Source organism: Dipodomys merriami, unplaced genomic scaffold (assembly GCF_024711535.1).
Source record: "Dipodomys merriami isolate MVZ:Mamm:240054 unplaced genomic scaffold, mDipMer1.0.p SCAF_19, whole genome shotgun sequence".
NCBI classification, from domain to species: Eukaryota; Metazoa; Chordata; class Mammalia; order Rodentia; family Heteromyidae; genus Dipodomys; species Dipodomys merriami.
In genome coordinates this window covers 26,688,530-26,708,072 of record NW_027203270.1, presented here as the reverse complement: position 1 = coordinate 26,708,072, position 19,543 = coordinate 26,688,530, and the positions used below count along the sequence as shown (strand labels likewise).

Below are 19,543 nucleotides of genomic sequence, written 5' to 3'. Positions count from 1 at the left end.
GGCACTGACCATCCCTGGTTTTTTGCTCAAGGCTATCATTCGACCATTTGAGCCACAGCACCACTTTTAGCTTTTTCTGTTTATTTGGTATTGAGGAATCAAACCTAGGGCTTCATGAATGCTAGGCAAGCACTCTATCACTAAGCCACATTCCTAGACCCTGCCTGCTTTCTTCCTTCCTTTTTATGTTGGTTATAGGGCTTGAACTCTGGGCCGGGCACTGTCCCTGAGCTCTTCAACTCAAGGCTAGTGCCCTATTACTTGAACCACAGCACCACTTCCAGCTTTGTGGTGGTTAATTGGAGATAAGAGTCTCATGGACTTTCCTGCCCAGGCTGGCTTTGAACCGTGATCCTCAGATCTCAGCCTCTTGAGTAGCTAGGATTACAGGCATCAGCCACTGGTGCCCAGCTATCCTTCTAGTCTTCTTACCTACCTTTCTTTCATTCTTCCTTCCTTCTTTCCTTTTTTTTTCCTTCCTACATTCCTTCCTTTCTTCTTTCCTTCCTTTCTTCCTTCTGTCCTTCCTTCCTACCTTCCTTCCAGCCTGCCTGCCTGCCTCCCTTTTTCCCTCCCTCCCTCCATCCCTTCCTTCCTTGATCCACAGTGCTACTTTCCACCTTTTTGGTGGTTAATTGGAGATTCTCATGGACTTTCCTGCCCATGATCCCCATGATCCTCAGATCTCAGCCTCCGGAGTAATTAGGATTACAGGCCCAGCATGAGCAGCACTGAAATGCACTGGCTCTGGGTAGAGGGAATGCCGGGCAGGGAGGTCGGACAGCAGGTCCCAGGAGATGGAAGGAGGAGCTGCAGGCCCATCCAGTTCTCAGCACAGAGGGCACATGGGGAAGGGAGAGCTGAAGGTTGCCCATGATAAGCCTGGGTGAAGGGGTTCAGAGTCAACCAGGACATGCATCTCTGGGCAGAAAGGGCAGGGCATCAGCCTATGGCCCATCGCTCCTGATAACTATCACACATCCTGTTTGCAGAGCCTGCTGGAAGGGGACAGGAATCAATATGTCACCCCACAGTCACACCCTGCCTGCCCACCAAACATCAGCATAGGGGATGTCCCGAAGGTCATTTAGTTCATCTCTCCCAGCTGCCCCCACCGGGGGATCCTAGTCCAAAGGACAAGGGCTAGGGAGGGACACAGTGGGTCTGACATGGGGGTGGGGGAGGGGGGAGGGCGCGGCATGGCTATGTGACAAGGGTGACAGGTTGGATCTGTACCCCACACCCAGTTTTGAGCCTGGCCTCACGTGGGAGGAGCACTTGGGAGGGACCACAAGAGCTCCATAAAGGTGGGTGGAGACCAAGCAGAGAGGGAGCTGACCCAGCTACCGTGCTACCACCTCTCCACCACCTCCCAGCTCTGCAGGTGAGAAGCCAAGACCGGAGGGAGTACAGGGACCAGCCATCAGGGTACCAGATTTTGGTGTCTTAAGAACTTGGATTCTCTCTCTCTCTCTCTCTCTCTCTCTCTCTCTCTCTCTCTCTCTCTCTCTCTCTCTCTCTCTCTCTCTCTCTCTCTCTCTCCTCTCCTCTCCTCTCCTCTCCTCTCCTCTCTCTTTTGTGTCAGTACCGGGGCTTGAACCTGAGGGCACTGTCCCTGAGCTTTTATGCTCAAGGCTGGCAATCTGCCGCTTGAACCACTGCTCCACCTCCAACTTTTTGGTGGTTAATTGGAGGTAAGAGTCTCATCAGCCAGGTGCTGGTGGCTCACACCCGTAATCTTAGCTATTCAAGAGGCTGAGATCTGAGGATCACAGTTCAAAGCCAGCCCAGGCAAGAAAATCCATGAGACTCTTATCTCCAATTAATCACCAGAAAACTAGAAGTGGTGCTGTGGCTCAAAGTGGTTGAGCACCAGCCCTGAGGGGGGAAAAAAATAAAGCTCAGGGTCAGAGCCCAGGCCCCAAGTTCCAGGCCCATGACAGAGAAAAAAAAAAAAAAAAGACTCATAGACTTTCTGTCTGGCCTGGCTTGGAACTACAATCCTTAGATCTCAGTCTCCTACTCAGCTAGGATGACAGGTGTGAACCACCAGTACCCAGTTAGAATCCTTCTCTTGCGCCACGGTGAAACTCGGTCTTGGTTTGAGGGCCAACCTGACATTCCCTGCTCTTACCTTCCACCTGCCCTTCTGCTTCAGGCAGGTTCCCTCCCTCATCTTCTCCTTCCACTCCTCCCAGGGATATGAGGGCCCTTCTATCACTCAGATGAGAAAGAAGAGACAATTAAAATCTGTTTTGTACAATATGGCACCACTCGCCACATAGGAGCCTGAAATATGGCTGAAATGTGGATTTCTCTTTAAATCCTTCAAAGGATTCATCTAAGCTTAATCATATTAAAATATATTGTTTTTTTTGTTTTGGGGTTTTTGTTTTGTCAGTCATAGGGCTTGAACTCTGGGCCTGCGCACTGTCCCTCAGCTCTTCAGCTCAAAGATAGTGCTCTACCACTTGAGCCACAGACCCACTTCCAGTTTTCTGGTGGTTAATGTAGGTAAGAGTCTTGCAGACTTTCCTGCCCAGGCTGGCTTTAAACCATGATCCTCAGATCTCATCCTCCTGAGTAGCTAAGATTACAGGTGTGTGCCACCGACACCAACACCTGCTGCTTAATTCTTTTAATTTTGTTTTGGATTTAAGACAGGATCTTGCTCAGTAGCACCAGTTCACCTTGAACTCCATAATCCTCTGATTCTACCTCCTAAATTCTGGGATTACAGGCATGAGCCACCATACCCAGATAAAGGAAAGTTGGTTGGTTTTCTTTCTTTTTCTTTTTTAAATCGTACTCCCAATAGAGCCAATCCAAGGACAAGGCTAAAAAAACTCAGAAACATTGGACCCAAAAAACGGATGGGGGACTTGGTGGTAGAGTGCTTGCCTTGCATGCATGAGGCCCTGGGTTTGATTCCTCAGCACCACATAAGCAAAAAAGCTGGAAGTGGTGCTGTGGCTCAAGTGGTAGAACTCTAGCCTTGAGCTGAAGAGTTGAGGGACAGTGCCCAGGCCCAGCGTTCAGGCCCCACGACCGGACCCCCAAAAAAAAAAAAAAGAAAAGAAAAGAAATAGAGGGTTAGTCTTGAATAAAAAACAAACAGCTAAAAATAAAACATCTGCCAAGCACTGGTGGCTCACACCTGTAATCCTAGCTACTCAGGAGGGCTGCGATCTGATAGTAGTTCGAAGTCAGCCCAGGCAGAAAAGTCTGTTACTCTTATCTCCAATTAACCACCTAAAAACCAGAAGTGGAGCTATGGCTCAAAGTGGTAGAGCACTAGTCTTGAGTAAAAAAAAGCTCAGAGACAGGGCCTAAGTTTAAGCCCCACAATTGACAGAAATAATATCTACAAAGCCACTAATGTGGCCTCAGATCTCACAGAGCAGTCTAGAAACTTCTATTCAGTCGTTGTCATTGGGTAGGGAAGACAGAAGGGCAAGGGTTTTCCTGGGGTGTCACGATGAAGGGGAACCGGCAGGAACTCACACAGGAAGGCAGGGGCCAGGAACCACAACCCATCTGGTCCCAGGCCCTTGCCTTCTGGTCCAGGCCCCTGGCTGCCTCTGTGTGGCTCACCTGGAAGCCTGGCCCCTTTCTCTCCCCACTTGTAGACAAGATGCTCCGACCTGCTGTATACTCGCTGATGTTCATGCTGGCTTTGGCCACCTGCGCCCAAGCCTCCTGGAAGCCCTTGTCCCATCTTCAAGAGTCACCTTCAGATCCAGCGGCCAGCAGGGGTCTGGAGCCACACTGGCCAGACCAGGTGGGCCCGGCCTCTCACTACCGAAGACAGCTGGGGCCCCAGGTCCTGCCATACCTCATAGCAGGTAGGAACTGCTTACCCACACCCTGATTGCCTTGTACAGCCAGGTTTGTCCAAGACCCCTTCCATACGGGCCCGTGCTTTAGTTCCTTCCCCAAATTTCGCCTCCTATCGTCTCCTCAGACCTGTCCAAGAAGCAAGGGCCGTGGATGCAGGAAGAAGAAGCAGCCTATGGATGGATGGACTTTGGTCGTCGTAGTGCTGAGGAAAGGGACCCACATCCCTAGAACCAAACTGCAGAGCCCAGCCACCTCCCACCCCTCCTTAATCCTCTCCTGTGCAAATAAAACAATAAACTAGCTTCCAACCGACCATCAGTTTGTGCTACGTGCCCTGTGCAGGGAGGGGAGCTGAGCGCCCCCTGGAGGCAGGGACCAGAATGAATTATTTTCCAAGTCTCCAGAGAGCAGCAACAAACAAGAATCTACTTAGGTGGGCAGGGGAATAGGTGGGGTTGGAACTGTCTGCATCCAGAGAAAGCTTTTTAAATGATAAATCAAAAAGCTGGCCAACGCGCTGGGAAGGTGGCTCAGTGGTAGAGCGCTTGCCTTGCATGCTCGAGGCCCTGGGTTCGATTCCTCAGCACCACATAAGCAAAAAGAAAAAACCCAGAAGTGGCACTGTGGCTCAAGTGGTAGAGCGCTAGCCTTGAGCTGAAGAGCTGAGGGACAGTGCCCAAGCCCAGAGTTCAGGCGCCATGACCGGACCCGGAAAAAAAAAAAAAAGACTTAAAAAAAAATCTGGCCAACAACAGCTCACACCTGTAGTCTTAGCGACTCAGGAGGCTGAGATCTGAGATTCAAGGTTCAAAATCAGCCCAGGTAGAAAAGTCCATGAGATTCTTATCTTCAATTAACAATGAAAAAAGCCAGAAGTAGAGCTGTGGTTCAAGTGGTAGGGCACTAGCTTTAAGCACATAAAAGCTCAGAGAGAGCACTTAGGCCCTGAGTTTAAGCCCAAAATAAAAATAAATAGGCAGGCATTGGTGGCTTACACCTGTAATCCTAGCTACTCAGGAGGCTGAGATCTAAGGCTTGTGGTTTGAAGCCAGCTCTGGCAGGCAAGGCCATGAAACTCCTTTTTTTTTTTTTTTTTTGGCCAGTCCTGGTGCTTGAACTCAGGGCCTGGGCACTGTCCTTGAGCCTCTCTGTGCTCAAGACTAGCACTCTACCACTTGAGCCACAGTGCCACTTCTGGTTTTTTCTGTTTATGTGGTACTGAGAATTGAATCCAGGGCTTCATGCATGTTAGACAAGCACTCTACCACTAAGCCACATTCCAAGGCAGGCCATGAGACTTTTATCTCCAATTAACCACCAGAAAACCAGAAGTGGTACTCTGGCTCAAAGTGGAAGAGCACTAGCCTTGAGCAAAAGAGCTCAGGGTCAGAGCCCAGGCCCTGAGTTCAAATCCCATTAAGAAGAAGAAGAAGAAGAAAGAAGAAGAAGAAGAAGAAGAAGAAGGAGGAGGAGGAGGAGGAGGAGGAGGAGGAGGAGGAGGAGGAGGAGGAGGAGGAGGAGGAGGAGGAGGAGGAGGAGGAGGAGGAGGAGGAGGAGGAGGAGGAGGAGGAGGAGGAGGAAGAAGAAGAAGAAGAAGAAGAAGAAGAAGAAGAAGAAGAAGAAGAAGAAGAAGAAGAAGAAGAAGAAGCAGCAGCAGCAGCAGCAGCAGCAGCAGCAGCAGCAGCAGCAGCAGCAGCCAGGCACCAGTGGCTCATGCCTGTAATCCTAGCTACTCAGGAGGGTGAAATCTGAGGATCATGGTTCAAAGCTAGCCCAGGCAGGAAAGTCTGTGAGACTCTTATTTCCAATTAACCACCAGAAAACCAGAAGTGGTGCCATGGCTCAAGTACGCATCTTGAGCTGAAGAGTTCAGGGACAGAGCCCAGGCCTAGAGTTCAAGCCTCACGACTGACCAATAAATAAATAAAACCTTTCCTCCTTTAAGTTCATGTCTGACATTACAACACATCGACAAAGCACTGACACACTGGGCCACAGTGAACCCCACCTGGAGCCCTAGCCACTTGAGTGGCACAAGGAGTGGCGTGAGAGACTGCCAGTGTCCTCCAGATCCTGGTATTCATCACTTGGAACATGCTGGCCGTGTCCCATGGCAGCATGTCCCCTAATGAGGGCTTCTCCTCAGTCTTCCCATGGCCAATGACAGTGTTGATAGCCCAGGTTCAGCCCCAGCCTGTGATGACGATCTGGAGAAAGCACGCCCCACCTCTCTTACTCTTTGGTGAGATGAAATGGGGTCGACATCCATGTGCATCCAGCCCTAACATGTACAGAACTTATTGGGGATCATGATGATGGGCAGGTGCTAAGTCTAGAGGAGAACCTAAGACTGTATTTCTTCTGCTGCTGCTTTGCCTCTTCTTCTTGTATTGAGATTTGAACTCAACGCATTATGTTTGCTAGGCAGATGTTCTAGTACTTGAGCCATGTACTTGCCCTGAGATTTTGCATTTCTGATTCCCAGATGACAATGAAACTAGCCCACAGACCATATTTTATGTTGTGACAAGAATTCCCAGAGGTTTCCAAGGCACTGAGTCTGGGTTCCCTAAAACTCCCTTCTCATTAGCTTCCTGTTCCTTCTCCACTCCCACTAACTCCTGGGACTGTCTTCCGTATAGACTAATGGTTCTGTCACTCTGTCTCTCTCTCTCTCTCCAGTACAAGGGCTTGAACTTAGAGACCTATCCTTTAGCTGTTTCACTCAAGGCTGGTGGTCTATCACTTGAACCATGCGACCACTTCTGATTTTTTTGTTAGCTGTGGGTCTTGAACTCAGGGCCTGGCACTGTCCCTGAGCTTTTTTTTCTCAAGGCTAGCACTCTACCATTTTGAATCACAGTGCCACTCCTAGTTTTCTGGTGGTTAATTGGAGGTAAGAGTCTCATAGACTTTCCTGCCTGGGGTGGCTTCATACTGTGATTCTCAGATCTCAGCCTCATGAGTTACTAGATTACAGGCATGAGCCACTGGTGGCCTGGCATCACTTCTGACTTTTTGCTGGTTAATTAGAAATAAGAATCTCATGGATGGGGTTGGAGGCATGGCTTAGTTGGTAGAGTGCCAGCCAATGAGCAAGAGCATCTGGTACCTAGTTCAAGTCCTGATCTCAGATTAAAAAAAACAAGTCACAGAATTTTTTTCCACCAGGCTAGCTTTGAATCACCATCCTAAGATCTCTGCTTCCTGAATAGCTAGGATTACAGGCACAAGCCATTTGCAACCAGCACCCCTGGTTCTCAAACCCTGTTATAGGTCTGCTTCTGCCTATAAGACTGTGTGGCTATCTCTCTCTTTCCCAGGACACAGGGACAGAGTTCCCAGGATGACAGAATCATGGAAGAGAGTACACTGCATGTACTTTAAGGACTCGAGTTCAACACCTGCACCATGACTATCTGTTAGATCCTTGGGAATGTCCCTGAACCTACCTGGGCCTCAGTGTCACCATCTGGAAAATGTTTATCACACCTACCCATCACCCCACAGGAGTGGATGGTATGGTATTTGTATGTCAGAGAAGTGCTTAGCAGTGTCCATCTCTCTCCACAATTTTATCTTTGCATCATGTGAGTATACGCACTCACATATACACATACACCCATGTGTACACACACACACACCGCTCAAGAAACATGGCTGGAGGCCGATGCGTAGCACACAGGTCCTTTATTTCCTGCACCAGCACGTACACAGGCTGAGAAGCCACAAGACTGAGAAGCAGTGTGAGGAGTGTGGCAGGCACTCAAGGGGACCTAAGCCCCAAACAACAGCTTCTTATGAGCAAAGAAGTAGGCAAAGGAGACACATCTAGAACAACGAAACAAGGGGCACTGAGGAAGAAGAGCGAGAGGAAGGCATCATCAGGCCTTGGGTGAGGAACATGGACACTCACAAGCCATAGGTCTAGGCAGAGACACACCACTGGGAAGAGGGACCCCACACCCACCCACCCACCCACAAACACACTTCTGATAACACATGTTTAACAGGGACTTGAAAAGATGAGGAAGGGGGAGAAGGCCAGGTCTTTAGGAGTCCACAAGGACTTGGGGACCATCTTGCACTTGGGGATCAAGTGTAAGTTGTTAAGAGGATCCTCCAAACAAACTGCCTACCCTTGAGACCTGGTACCCGGTGCAGGCCCTCACAGCCACGCAGGCGCTGGGTATGATAGCCAGCAGCCCTCCCCCTGGGTTGCTCCCATCCCCAGGGGTTACCAGGTGGCTCAGCAGCCACAGCTTTTACACGGGCTGCAGCACAAGGGTCAGGGCTGCTTCAGCCTGTCCCAGAAGAGGGTCGAGGCTGGAGCCCTCTGACTGGGGCCTAGATTCACCAGGACAGAGGGCGGGCTGGTGCCAAGGGGTCCTGTTTCAGAGGAGAGGAAGGAGGGTCTGGGGTGGGTGGGACTTGGCCAGGCAGCAGAAGGAGGGGCCTCAAGCTGTCTGTGGGGCCTCTGCAGGCTGCTGGGAAACAGCAAAGCCTGGACGAGAAGGGGGTGGATGTGAACTGTGGCCCTGGTGATCACAGGCCTGGCCCAGGCAGCGAGCAGGGTCTGGCCAGCTGCATCAGAAGGAGATAGAAAGCTACCACCAGGGATAGTGGCACAGGTGAATGACCGTCAAGCCACAGACATCGGGATTCAGTGTACCACCTGCACAACTGTGGACAGTGACCCAGCAGAGGTCAGAGGTCAATGCCATTCCATGCACTGGCACCAAAGGGCCATCCTAGTGAGAGCAAGCCCAATAGAAGGGAGGCTGCCGGAACTGGAGCTGGAGGAATGGCCAGGCAGTAGGCTCTGTATATAAGCGAAGCCAGCTCAGATTGTCAATAGCAGGGAACTGGCTCAGGACAACTCCTAGCTGTGTTTCCTTAGACAAGTCACTTGAGCATTCTGATCCTCAATTTCCTTACGATCTACCCAGGAGAATTTGAGGATTGAAGTGGCTAACACACAGGTAAAGGGTCCAATCCATCACTGGGTCATCTTGGATTTCCCCAAGCAAGCTGCAGACACAGAACCCAGGAGGCCTGTGTACAACAGACCCAGCTCCCCAGACCTGGGCTTTCTAGCTGGGGAGACCCTGACCCATCCCACCACCCTTCAGGAGACCCTGGCCCACCTCCACACTCACCCAGGGGACTGGTCCGACTGGGCCCTTGCTGGCGGAGGCCTTCGTCCCAAAGGCCTAGGTAGCCCCAGAAAGCCCCTCTTCCTCCCAGGCCTTGGGAGGGGGGTTGGCCCTCTCCTCCTCCAGCCTCGGGAAGTCCTGGGTCAGCACCCTGGGCTGCTGCTCCTTGATCCCGCCCCCCATGTTTGTTTTGGCCTGGGTCTGCCACTGCTGCAGGTTTGGGGAGCCTTGGGGGGGGATAGGGGAGGTGGAGGTGAAAGGTAGGGGGAGGAGGCGACCAGAGACAGAAGTTGAGGTGTAGCAGGGGGGATGGGGGGGTGGATCAGGTCCCAATCCTGACCCGCTAGCCCAGCCCCCAGGAGAAAAGTGGATGGAGATCTGGACTTGTAAGCCAATTCCACATAAGTGAGCATGGGGGCCACAGTTCCTACCAAGGGGGGACCTGAGGGACCTATGCAAATAGTATGCAAAGTCCATGCAAATAAGCACGCTGGGTGGGGCTGGGCTGGGGTAAGTGAGCGGCTCGGTGGGGCTCACCTACCCTCACCTCTCATCGGCTGGACGATCTGCAGCTTGTCCGGCTGGACGGAGGGAGGCCCCCACGGGAGCACTCACCTTTCTGGGCCACCTTCTGCTGCTGCTGCCGCTTGCAATGGGCATCCTGCCAGTTGGCCAGTTGCTGGAGGACATATTTCATGTCCAGATGCGAAGGGCCTAGGCCACTGGCCTCCAGGGCGGAGGTCACCACATTCATCCGAGTGGCCTCATCCACCTCCGGCTCCAACTCCTCCCAGGCCTCCGTGTCCTCAGACATCAGCTCTGACTCTTCTGCCAGCCCTTCCTCAGATGGCTCCCTCTCTTCTCTGGCCTCCAGCTCCTCCTCAGGCACCAGCTCCTCTGCAGGATCCATATCCGGTGGCAGCTTAAACCCCTGTTCAGCCCTGAACTCCTCCGGCTCCTGCTTTTGCTCCTCCCTATAGCGAAGGTTGCTGCATCTGGGCAGGAAGACAGTGACGCCTTTCCAGACCCTGCTGGGGGCTCCTAGCACCCTACTCCACTCCCCAGGGATTGTATTTCCACCGCTAGTTGCCATAGAAACAATCCATTCAGGGAAGTCCTGGGGAGCTCAATGGATTTGCCTGAGGATACACAGCCAGTAACGGGACCAGGCTAGGACAGAGTCCCAGATGCTCCCAGCTCCTAGGCCACCAGCTTCTCTTGGGTAGAAGGGCAATATTTGAAGGAAAGGGAGCAGGCCTTTCCCAGAACAACTCTCAGTTCAATGGGCCTAGAGAAGGAAGGCTTCCTGGGTTGTAGGACCATAGAAACAGCAGCTGAAAGGTGAGCCCCTGGCCAGCTAACCCCAGGTGTAAAGTCTGCCCCCACGGGGCATCCCTTCATTCCTTAACAGAGACCAGGACCTTCAGCCATACTCAGGCAAAGGAAGAAACCACAAAGTCCCTGGGGCCCAGTCTGGCCAAGAAGTGATGGGTCCAAGGCTTGTCAAGAACAGAAGGGGCCGGGGGGGGGGGGGGGGTAGGAGGGAGGCAGCAAGCAAGCAAGGCAGTGCCAGTGCGGGGAGCCAGGAGGGGCACCAGGAAAAGCACACAAGGGCACTGTGTAAGGACAGTCCCCTCCCCAGCTACCCACTGCCAACTGACCAGGGTGAGTATGATTAGGCCAGGTTTGGGGATGAGAAGTCCCCAGCAACACACCTGTCCATAAAATATGCCGGGTCTGAGATGATCTTCCTTAGAGAGGTTCTGAGCTCCTCCGCCAGAGTTTCCGGGAAACTTGGAAGTACCTCCTATGGTAAGCGGGAAGAGGGGGGGAGGGGACAGTGACCAAAGATCTCTCTAACACCCCCCATCTCTCATGGAAAGGGATGGGGACAGAAATCAGCCCACAGGGCTGAGACAGGTTACCCAAGGAAGGTCCTCACCAGGGGTACACTGTACGCATAATGGGTGACAGAGCCAGAGGGTGCCCGGGGGTGCTGGCGCAGGTGCTTTGCCTCCTCCTGGCGCTCACGCATCATGCCCCCGCAGTCTGGGTACTTCTCCCGTGGGTCTGGCATCTGGGAGCCCGCCCGAAGGTTCTGTGGGGATCCAGATACATCCAGTACATCCAGTTTGCCCTTGTCATGTGTATGTGTGTTGGTGCCCATACTGGGGCCTGGGCCCTGTCCCTTAGCTATTTTGCTCAAGGCTGGTGCTCTGTCCACTTGAGTCACACCTCGGCTGCTGGCTTTTTTGGTGATTAAGTGGAGATAAGAGTCTCACAGACTTTTCCTGCCTAGGCTGGCTTCAAAGTATGATCCTCAGATCTCAGCCCTGCTGAGTAGCGAGGGTTACAGGCATGAGCCACCAGTCTATATTCCATCCACCTTTGGCCTCAGGCCCAGGCTGTAGACCCCGTATGTGGCATGCAGGGTGATCCCAGACGGATGCCTGGGACCTGCCTTCCACTCCTGGGACCTCAGCTAAGCTGTGGGTTGTGCAGAACGGAACAACACCCAGCTTCTGCCTGGAAGCTGCTGGTCTCTCAGGGGTCAGGCAGCTGTCCAGGTTTCTCGCTCAGGGCCAGGGGCCTCTTACCTCGGCCTGGAGCTGCACGTGGATTCCCTTCTCAGAGGCCAGCTGCTGCTGCAGCTTCTCAGTCTCAGCCCCGTACTGGAAGGATCCAGAACCCATAAGCCCTTTCCATGGTCTTCCTGCTATGCCACAGCTTCTTCACTCCCAGCACCCCCTCTTCCCCCAATCCAGCCCTATTCCCACACATCTTTGGCAGCTCTTAAAGTCAGAGGTCACATAGAACAAGGGCCAATAAGGAGGGGAGCCAGGACGTCTGGCTCCTGGGTGAGTCTGGGATTCAGTCTGGGGTCCCCTCTGTGGTACAGTGAACAGGGAGGGGGTGTGGCTCTCTAGTATCCCTGCCAACTCTAGTGCATGCACAGAGAGGGGTCTGGTGGATCCCAGAGCTCCAAAGGGCACTTCAAAGAGAAGAAGGCTGAGCCCGGGGAGGGGGGTCCTACACCACCGCTCCGCTCACCGACTGGCAGCGCTGCTGCAGCTTTGCGATCTGGGCCTGCAGCTGGGTGATCTCCTTCTGCTGCCGCTCGTAGTTCTCCAGCCGGAGCACCAGCACCTCGGACAGCTCGGCCATCTGCTGGCTGGCCTCGGCTACAGAGAGGGGATGCGGTCAGCTCAGGCCCCCGACATATTTGTCTGCCCCTATCCGTTCAACTCCCATGGAGGGCCAGGGGGGCCCTGACCCAAGTCTTTTTTTAAAAAGTGCTTACTGCCACTGAGCAGGTCTCTGGCATATATGACTAAAAAGGCCTGGTCCCAGCCCACAGTGAGCTCCAGCCTAGTGAGCAGCCAGCTGGGGGAAAAAACTCAACAGTTCCATATGGTATAAGCTCCGGTGGAACCAATGTCAAGGGCATGTAGTGAAGTTAGGGGGAAGGTCTCAGCTGTGGCACACAAACAAACCCAGACTTGTTGGGTCTGGGAAGGATAATCCAGTAAGCGAAGACCACAGGGTGAGGGAGGTTCCACCAGACAAAAGAAGTCACAAGCCCAAGCAAGGTATGGAACAGCCAAGGGGCAATCCCTGGGCACTGGGAGGGTGAAGCCAAGACAGTGGTCAGGACCCGAACTGCAAAGGCCAATGGGGATTTTAGGCCTAGAAGGGCCTAGAAGGGCAGGAGTAAAGTCAAGGAGACCCTGGACAGAGGAGTCCTGTGCTAGGGGCAGCAGGAATGCGGAGGGAACTCTTGGGCCATTACTAGTTGGTAGGAGCCACAGGACTTAGGGACTGGTTCTACTCCAGTCACCTAGGGAGATGTAGAACCAGGGGAAAGGAAGGTCAGGCTTGAGGTGGAGACAGCCTGGGCTCAGCTGTTGTGTCTCTGAGTGTGCATTTCAGCAGCTAGACTTCAGCTGGGCCAGTCACGGGGCCTCACACATCATAAGCACAGTGCCCAGATGCTACTGACCACAGCCTCCACCCAATGCATGACTCTGAACTGCCCAGCCATGGCTTTCTCTGTGTGTGTGTGTTTGTGTGTGTGTGTGTGTGTGTGTGTGTGTGTGTATGTATGTATGTATGTGTGTGTGTGTGTGTGTGTGTACTGGGGCTTGAACTCAGGGCTTCATTCTCTCACTTGGCTTTTTTTTTTCCACTCAAGGATGGTGCTCTACCACTTGAGCCACACCCCTACTTCTAGCTTTGCTGGTTAATTGGAAATGACAGTCTCATGGACTTTCCTGCCTGGGCTAGCTTCCAACGGGGATCTTCAGATCTCAGCCTGCTGAGTAGCTGGGATTCCAGCGCTTGGCTACTGCCCTTCTCTTTGCATAAAGCTCTTCCTCAGCCGTCGCCACTTGATCCTCATAAACCTTGGGGAGCTCAGTGGGCTGGGATTATTCATTCCCACACTAAAGATGAGGCCTCAGAGAGGCCGAGGAATGTGTCTAAGCTTGCACAGGGTGGGAAGCCCCAGGACCAGGAACTGAACCCAGGTTCTCGGAGACTCCTCGGGGCAGCCCCCTACCCCGAGTTACAACAGCACGTACAAAACTGCTCCACACATTCCAGAATGAGCATCTGCTCCTCGTCCTCCAGGGTGTCGAGATGTGAAGCCTAAAGGGAGGGAGAGAGGAAGGGGCAGGGCCATCACCATTCCTCGCCCTCGGGCTCACCCTCCTCCCGGTCCTCACCTCCTCTCTCAGCTGGTCATTCTCCTCCTCCAGCAGCCTCAGCTTGCGCTGCAGCACCTCCAGCTGCGGACAGTGGTGCAGCGACTCCTCCTGAGGAGCCCTGGGAAGGGAGCAATAGGAGTCAGGGTTTCTGGTTGCCAGAGCACTTTTAGGACTTCCCCGCCCCGGTGGAAGGGGGAGCTCTCAGGGCGTCCTGGCAACCGCGATCACAGGCACACTGCTTGGATTCTGTCTGCAAACAAGTAAACTGAGTCTCAGAAAGGAACCACCCAGGTGCAAAGTTGAGACACGCACGGTTTGGAGACATCATAGGGATGGTCACAGGGCCGATCTTCCTCTCTTCCGAATTCCTCCTCCTCCTCTTCCTCCTCTTCTTCCTCCTCCTCCTCTTCCTCCTCCTCTTCTTCCTCCTCTTCCTCATCTTCATCCTCATCATCTGAGTCCGAGTACAGCTGAAGGAGGTCATCTCGCAAGTTCACCTGGTGTCTGAGGTGTAAAATCTGTCAGGAGCGAGGAGGAAGTGAACAGGAGTGCACCGGCACAGGAGCAGATTCTAGAAGGAGGAGAGGGCAAGGCTGTCCCCTTCCCCTCCCCCTCCCCCCAGCTACCTCCTCCCTGGCCGAGCCCAGCATGGCTTCCAGTTTGCTGTTCTCCTCCATCAAGACGCTGTTCTGTTTCACCAGAGACTGGCCGATGCGAGCCGCCGTACTCAGATCCCGCTCTTTCTGCAGGGAGAGTACATCCACAAGGGACACTTTCCCAGGCTAGCTGGAGATGCTAGGAGGTACCCCAGGGGGTCAGCACGAAGCTAAGCCACCATTAGAACCTCACCCACTTCCCTCATCACATTCTCCAGATGCTAGACTAGATCCACATTAAACCCATTATGGGTTTCATGCCTCAGTTTCCCCTTCTAGAATAAGAGTGCATCAGCCCATATTGGCCCTGAGAAGTACCTGCCTTTTAGAAGAAAAGGACCCGAATTAAAACAGGGACTGAGTAAGGCCGGCCGGGTGCCCAACCTGAGCAGGCAATACACACCTCCTCCAGCAAATAGAGCATCACTTTGATGTCATCTTGGGTGATCTTCTTGGTGGGAGGTGGGTTGGGACATAGAGCTGTAGGAGGAAAAGGCCAAGAGGTCAGGAAGAAGAGCTGGTGCTGCCCTCTGCCCATGGCTGGGGTGGGGAGATGGAGCCCTCTTCCCAGCTCCCAACATCATCCCCCTTAGCCCATTTTGCTCCCAGGACACACTGCACGGGGCTCTTCCCCCCCACCCCCACCCCTGCCCCCCCCCGGGGAGGAGCCTGGAGGGAGTGGGGGGAGAGGATGCAGTGTGGGGATCACAGTCTACCAGGCCCAGGCACTGGGCTCTCAGGATGCCTGGTACCTAGGGGAAAAGCTAGCCGCGGGCCAACTCATCATCCTTCCTTTAACCCAGCGGGCAGGTGAGCCCAGCTCCCTAACAGAACAGACACTCCCCCTACACCTGTTGCTTGTGATGCAGCAGAGGGGCAAAGGAGGGGGTGGCCCGTGCCTAGATCCAATTCAAACATCGCTCCCACCCACCCCGCAACTCGGAAGAGGCTGGAAGAAGAGGGGGGACCCCCCTTCCCCCGAAGCCAGAGGCCCCGCCCCCTGCCCCTCCCCTCCGAGGGCCAGACCTAGACACCACCCCCGCCCCCGCCTCCCGCCGCTCGGGAGTGATCGAAGCCCCGCGCGCGCGCGCGCCCACCTCTCCGAGTCGAGCCCCGCGGACCAGCGCAGGCTCAGAGCGCGCCGGGCAGCGCCCTCGGCGGGGCCCCCGCCCCTCGGCGGGCACTGCGGTAGCCGGGGAGGGGGAGGCACGGAGCGTGCGCAGATCCGCCGCAGCAACAGGCGGGCGAAGCGGGGCGGGCGGCGCGCGGGCTCGGGACCTGACGCACCGGGGCGCCAAGCGGGAGGAGGAGGAGGAGACGGAGGAGAAGTGGGTGTAGGGGGGGCGGGGCCCAGACAGGCACCGCAGGAGCCGTCTGGGGGTTAGGAAGGGGGGGCGGTGTTGAAATCAAGCTCCAGAAGGGGCGGGGCCCCCTCCCCTCCCCGCCTCTCTGACCCGCTCCGTGGTGCCGGAGCCTCAGTTTACCTTCCTGTAGCTCTCTAATGAAGGCGGCGCGCTCGGGGCCGGTGACCCCCGGCCGCCGGCCGATGTAGGCGGCTGGCGTCTTCCAGATGTCCGCCGCCTTTCCAGTCCCCAGGCCAGTGGCCCGGGGACCGTAAGGCCCCTGGAAGACGAAGCGTGTCCACGGCGCTTCCGAGTGGTCGAGCACCGACCGGCCCGAGGAGCGCGGGGCTCCCGTCTTGGATCCAGCCTGAGAGGCCGGGCGGGCTCCGGACTGCGCTCCCGGGGATGCTCGGGACCCGGCGGCCCGCGGTCCGGCCCCGGGTGCCTGCGCCGGGGCGGGCTCGGGCTCGGCCGAGGGCTCCGGCGCAGGACTGGCCGCAGTCGGGGGTGTCGGGGTGGCGGCGGCTGGGTCCCCGGGCCCAGGTCCGGACCCGGGCCCGTCCCCCGCGCAGCCCGACACCTGCTCCTTCGGGCGCATCTTCCCTCCGCAGTCCGCTGCCGCAGCCGGGCTTTTATAGCCCGTGCGGGGAGCGTGCGCCCCCGGGCCGTACCATGTGTGCGGAGGGGGGTGGCCGAGGAGCAACCGGTGGCGCCCGAAACTCCGGATCGCGGGTGAGCAGCCGCTCGGGGCCGGGGCGCGGGGAGGAAGGCGCAGCAGGCGGGAACGGAGAGGGCCGGGCGCGTCCGCTGGGTTGGTACACTGGGATTGGGGCCTGCGAGATCCCCCCTCCCCTTCCCAGCTCCAGAAAATGGATCTGTCCCCCCCAAACCCCAGGCTTCCCCAGGACTAGGAGACAGAGTGGGGGGGGGGGGACTCGAGGGTCCTCAGTGTTCCGGGCGCCTGGCTCCCGCCGCCCTGGCCTTCCACGGCCTTCCCTAGAGGGTCGCACCCCCAAGGTGGCCCCTGGGGTCATGGGGGTCAGGGGTGACCTGTGATTTAAGGGCGGTACGTCGTGCGTGTCCGCTCCGATCGACGCTAACTCTCCCGATCGTCCCCCCCCCCACATGTTGCTCAGCTGGGCGCGTTCACGCACACACCCGTCCCCCGCGTCCACATCCCATCCCCACCCCACCCCATGTGCCTTCCACGTCCTTCTTCCACCTTAACCTCCAACCCTCATTCTCCTAGCCCACCCCCGCCGCCCCCCCTGGCCATCCTGGCCGACACACCTGTTCTTTCCCGGGCAAGGGCCACTTGAATATCTGGGGGATGACAACTCCTAGACGCTCCCCCACCTCCACCCCCCCACTCCCACCCCCCAGAGCACCCGGAGCCTGTGGCCTGGCACTGATCAGCTCTAGATATCTGTCTTCAAAACCAGACTTGCAACCCCTTCAGCGCCAGGACCGTTTTCCTCTCAGCTCAACACAAAACCAGATGTGTGTGTGTGTGTGTGTGTGTGTGTGTGAGAGAGAGAGAGAGAGAGAGAGAGAGAGAGAGAGAGAGAGAGAGAGAGAGAGAGAGAGAGAGAGAGAGAGAGAGAGGAAGGGAGAGAGGGAGTGGGAGAGAGAGAGAGGGAAAGGGAGAGACCGGGAGAGAAGGAGGGAGGAAAGGAGGGAGGGGGAGAGGAAAGGAGGGAGGGGAGAGGAAAGGAGGGAGGGGGGGAGGAAAGGAGGAAGGGGAGGGAGAGGGAAAGGGGGAGGGAGAGGGAGTTGTCATACTGATTCTTTTCTAGCCTTCCATGGGTGTTGGTACCTCCATTTCCTTCTTCCTCAATATCTGATCAGTCCTCAATTTCGTGTGTGTGTGTGTGTGTGTGTGTGTGTGTATGCATGCTGGTAGTGGGGCTTGAATCCAAGGCCTGGGTGCTGTCCCTTAGCTTTTTTCACTCAGGGCTGGAGCTCTACCACTTGAGCTACAGTTCCACTTCTGGATTCACTAATTAATTAATTAATTTGTAGCTAATTGGAGATAAGAGTCTGCTGGACTCTCACACCCGCCCAGGCTGGCTTTAAGCTGCAATCCTCAGATCTCAGCCTCCTGAGTGGTCAGGATTCCAGGTATGAGCCACCTGCTTCTGGCTCCAATTTACCTTTTCAGTGCTTTCCCAGTGCTCGCCTGCTGCTCAGCTCTTCTGCTGCTTTTCAAGGAACAAATTTCTCAGGTGTGATGATCACCCTCCCACAACCTCCCACAGCCCACCACCCTGCCGCCCTGCCCACCCTCACCCAGAATCCTTGTGAATTAATACTGCCCTTGTCCATCCTTCTCAAACATACATTGATCTAAGCTAAGGATTCCAGTGCTCCCCCAACCCCAGTTACAAACCCTGAGTCTAACTCAGAACAGGACAGCAGACAGCAGTAACTAGTGCCCTTGGAAACAGGTTTCCATGTCACAGCCTGGAACAAAAGAACTCAAGAAGAGCCAGGTGCTGAGGGCTCATGGCCTATAAGCCTAGCTACACTCAGGAAGCAGAGATCTGATGATCTCCATTCAAAGCCAGCCTGGGAGATAAGACTTGTATCTCCAATAAACTACTCAGAAAAATCTGTCAGTCAGTAGGCATTGGTATCAGAGTGCTTCCTTCTAACTCAGTTCCTTCAGTCTTCAGTCTTTACTTACTAAGTGCCCACTGTGTATGCCAGACACTATGCCAGAGCTGGGCTAGAGCAGGAAACAAGAAAAATAGCCAAATAATAAAGAAATCAGATCCTGTTGAACCTGAAGCTGGCCCAACCCCTGTACACTTATTTCCCTTTCTCTACTCTTGTCCCATCCAGACCCCAGAGGCTTTTTCTTTTCCCTCCTTCCCTCCCTCCTTCCCTTCCTTCTTTCTTTCCTTCCTCCCTTCCTTCCTTTTTCTTTCTCATTCCTACTCTCCCTCCCCTCCATACATCCTTCCCTCCTCCCTCTTTACTATCCTGCCTTCTTCCCCTCCTTCCTTCCCTCCTTTCTTCCTTCCTTCTTCTCCCTCCCCCCTCCCGCTTTTTTTTTTGATAAGTTCCCCCCCTGTGTCAATGTACCTATCTCAGCCTCCCAAATACTGGGACAGGTATGTACCACTATACTTGACTTACCCAAGATACTTTTGCCAAGCTGTTGAGGATGGCTCAGGCCAGTCATTGGAGAACAGATGTGAGGTGTAAGATACACCTCACCTTTTATTATGGTGAGAATCTTTAGCAATCTTAAGATTTGTTGGCTTCTCGTCTTCTTTAATCTCAGTTCTTCTCATCTCCTAATTATCTTCCAATCTCTTATTTACCAGCGATCAAGACAGGTGTTTGAAACACACCAATGGACAGTCAGATCAAGATCTCTGTCCTCTTGAGGCAGATATGCCAAGGTAATCCACAAGCAATAAGAAAAGCAGAAAAGCACAGAGTGCTTTGGCTGTGACAAGTATATGCAGAACAGAGAAAGGTACGGGACTGGGAAGCCCAGATTGAAATAGTCTGGTCATGAAAGATCTCACTGAGGAGGTATTTCTTGCTGGAACATGAGGGAGCAAAAGCAGATGTCCGTAAAAAGAGAGTGAGAAGTAATGGCAAAGGCAAAGACCTGAGGCCACCGAAGGAGTCCAGGTGACTGGGGTGGAATGGGAAAAAAGGTATTGTAAGCCAGGATAGGAAGGTGGCAGCAGGGCCTGGTGTGTAGCACCTTACTTCAGTCAAGGAAAGGCTTAAGGTGATGGAATCTAGCTTTCTAAGTTTCAACAGGAAGGTTCTGACTATTCTAAAAGTGGAGGATGATGGACAAAGGTAGAAGTAGGGTGGTC

At 54.5% G+C, this 19,543-nt stretch overlaps 2 protein-coding genes across 3 annotated transcripts; one reads left to right on the top strand and one right to left on the bottom strand.

The window, feature by feature from the left end:
* The first annotated feature begins 3,634 nt into the window (after window positions 1-3,634).
* On the top strand, window positions 3,635-4,068 carry Gast (gastrin). Its single transcript, XM_070026812.1, has 2 exons — window positions 3,635-3,845; window positions 3,965-4,068. The coding sequence occupies exons 1-2, from the start codon at window positions 3,635-3,637 to the stop codon at window positions 4,066-4,068; spliced, it is 315 nt and encodes a 104-aa protein (XP_069882913.1).
* A 3,443-nt stretch (window positions 4,069-7,511) lies between these two features.
* Window positions 7,512-16,303, bottom strand: Hap1 (huntingtin associated protein 1). 2 transcript variants are annotated; one of them, XM_070028058.1, is made up of 12 exons: window positions 15,843-16,303; window positions 14,762-14,838; window positions 14,329-14,445; window positions 14,015-14,220; window positions 13,721-13,820; window positions 13,577-13,643; window positions 12,048-12,178; window positions 11,594-11,668; window positions 10,939-11,094; window positions 10,712-10,803; window positions 9,612-9,991; window positions 7,512-9,223 (listed from the first exon to the last, which is right to left on the bottom strand). In XM_070028058.1, exons 1-12 carry the CDS (start codon window positions 16,297-16,299, stop codon window positions 9,054-9,056), a joined length of 2,028 nt encoding a protein of 675 aa, XP_069884159.1. In that variant the 5' UTR covers window positions 16,300-16,303; the 3' UTR covers window positions 7,512-9,053. The 2 variants fall into 2 exon arrangements, with proteins under 2 accessions (XP_069884159.1, XP_069884158.1); XM_070028057.1 differs by lacking the exons at window positions 7,512-9,223; window positions 11,594-11,668 and having other exon boundaries at window positions 9,458-9,991.
* Between the last annotated feature and the right edge of the window lie 3,240 nt (window positions 16,304-19,543).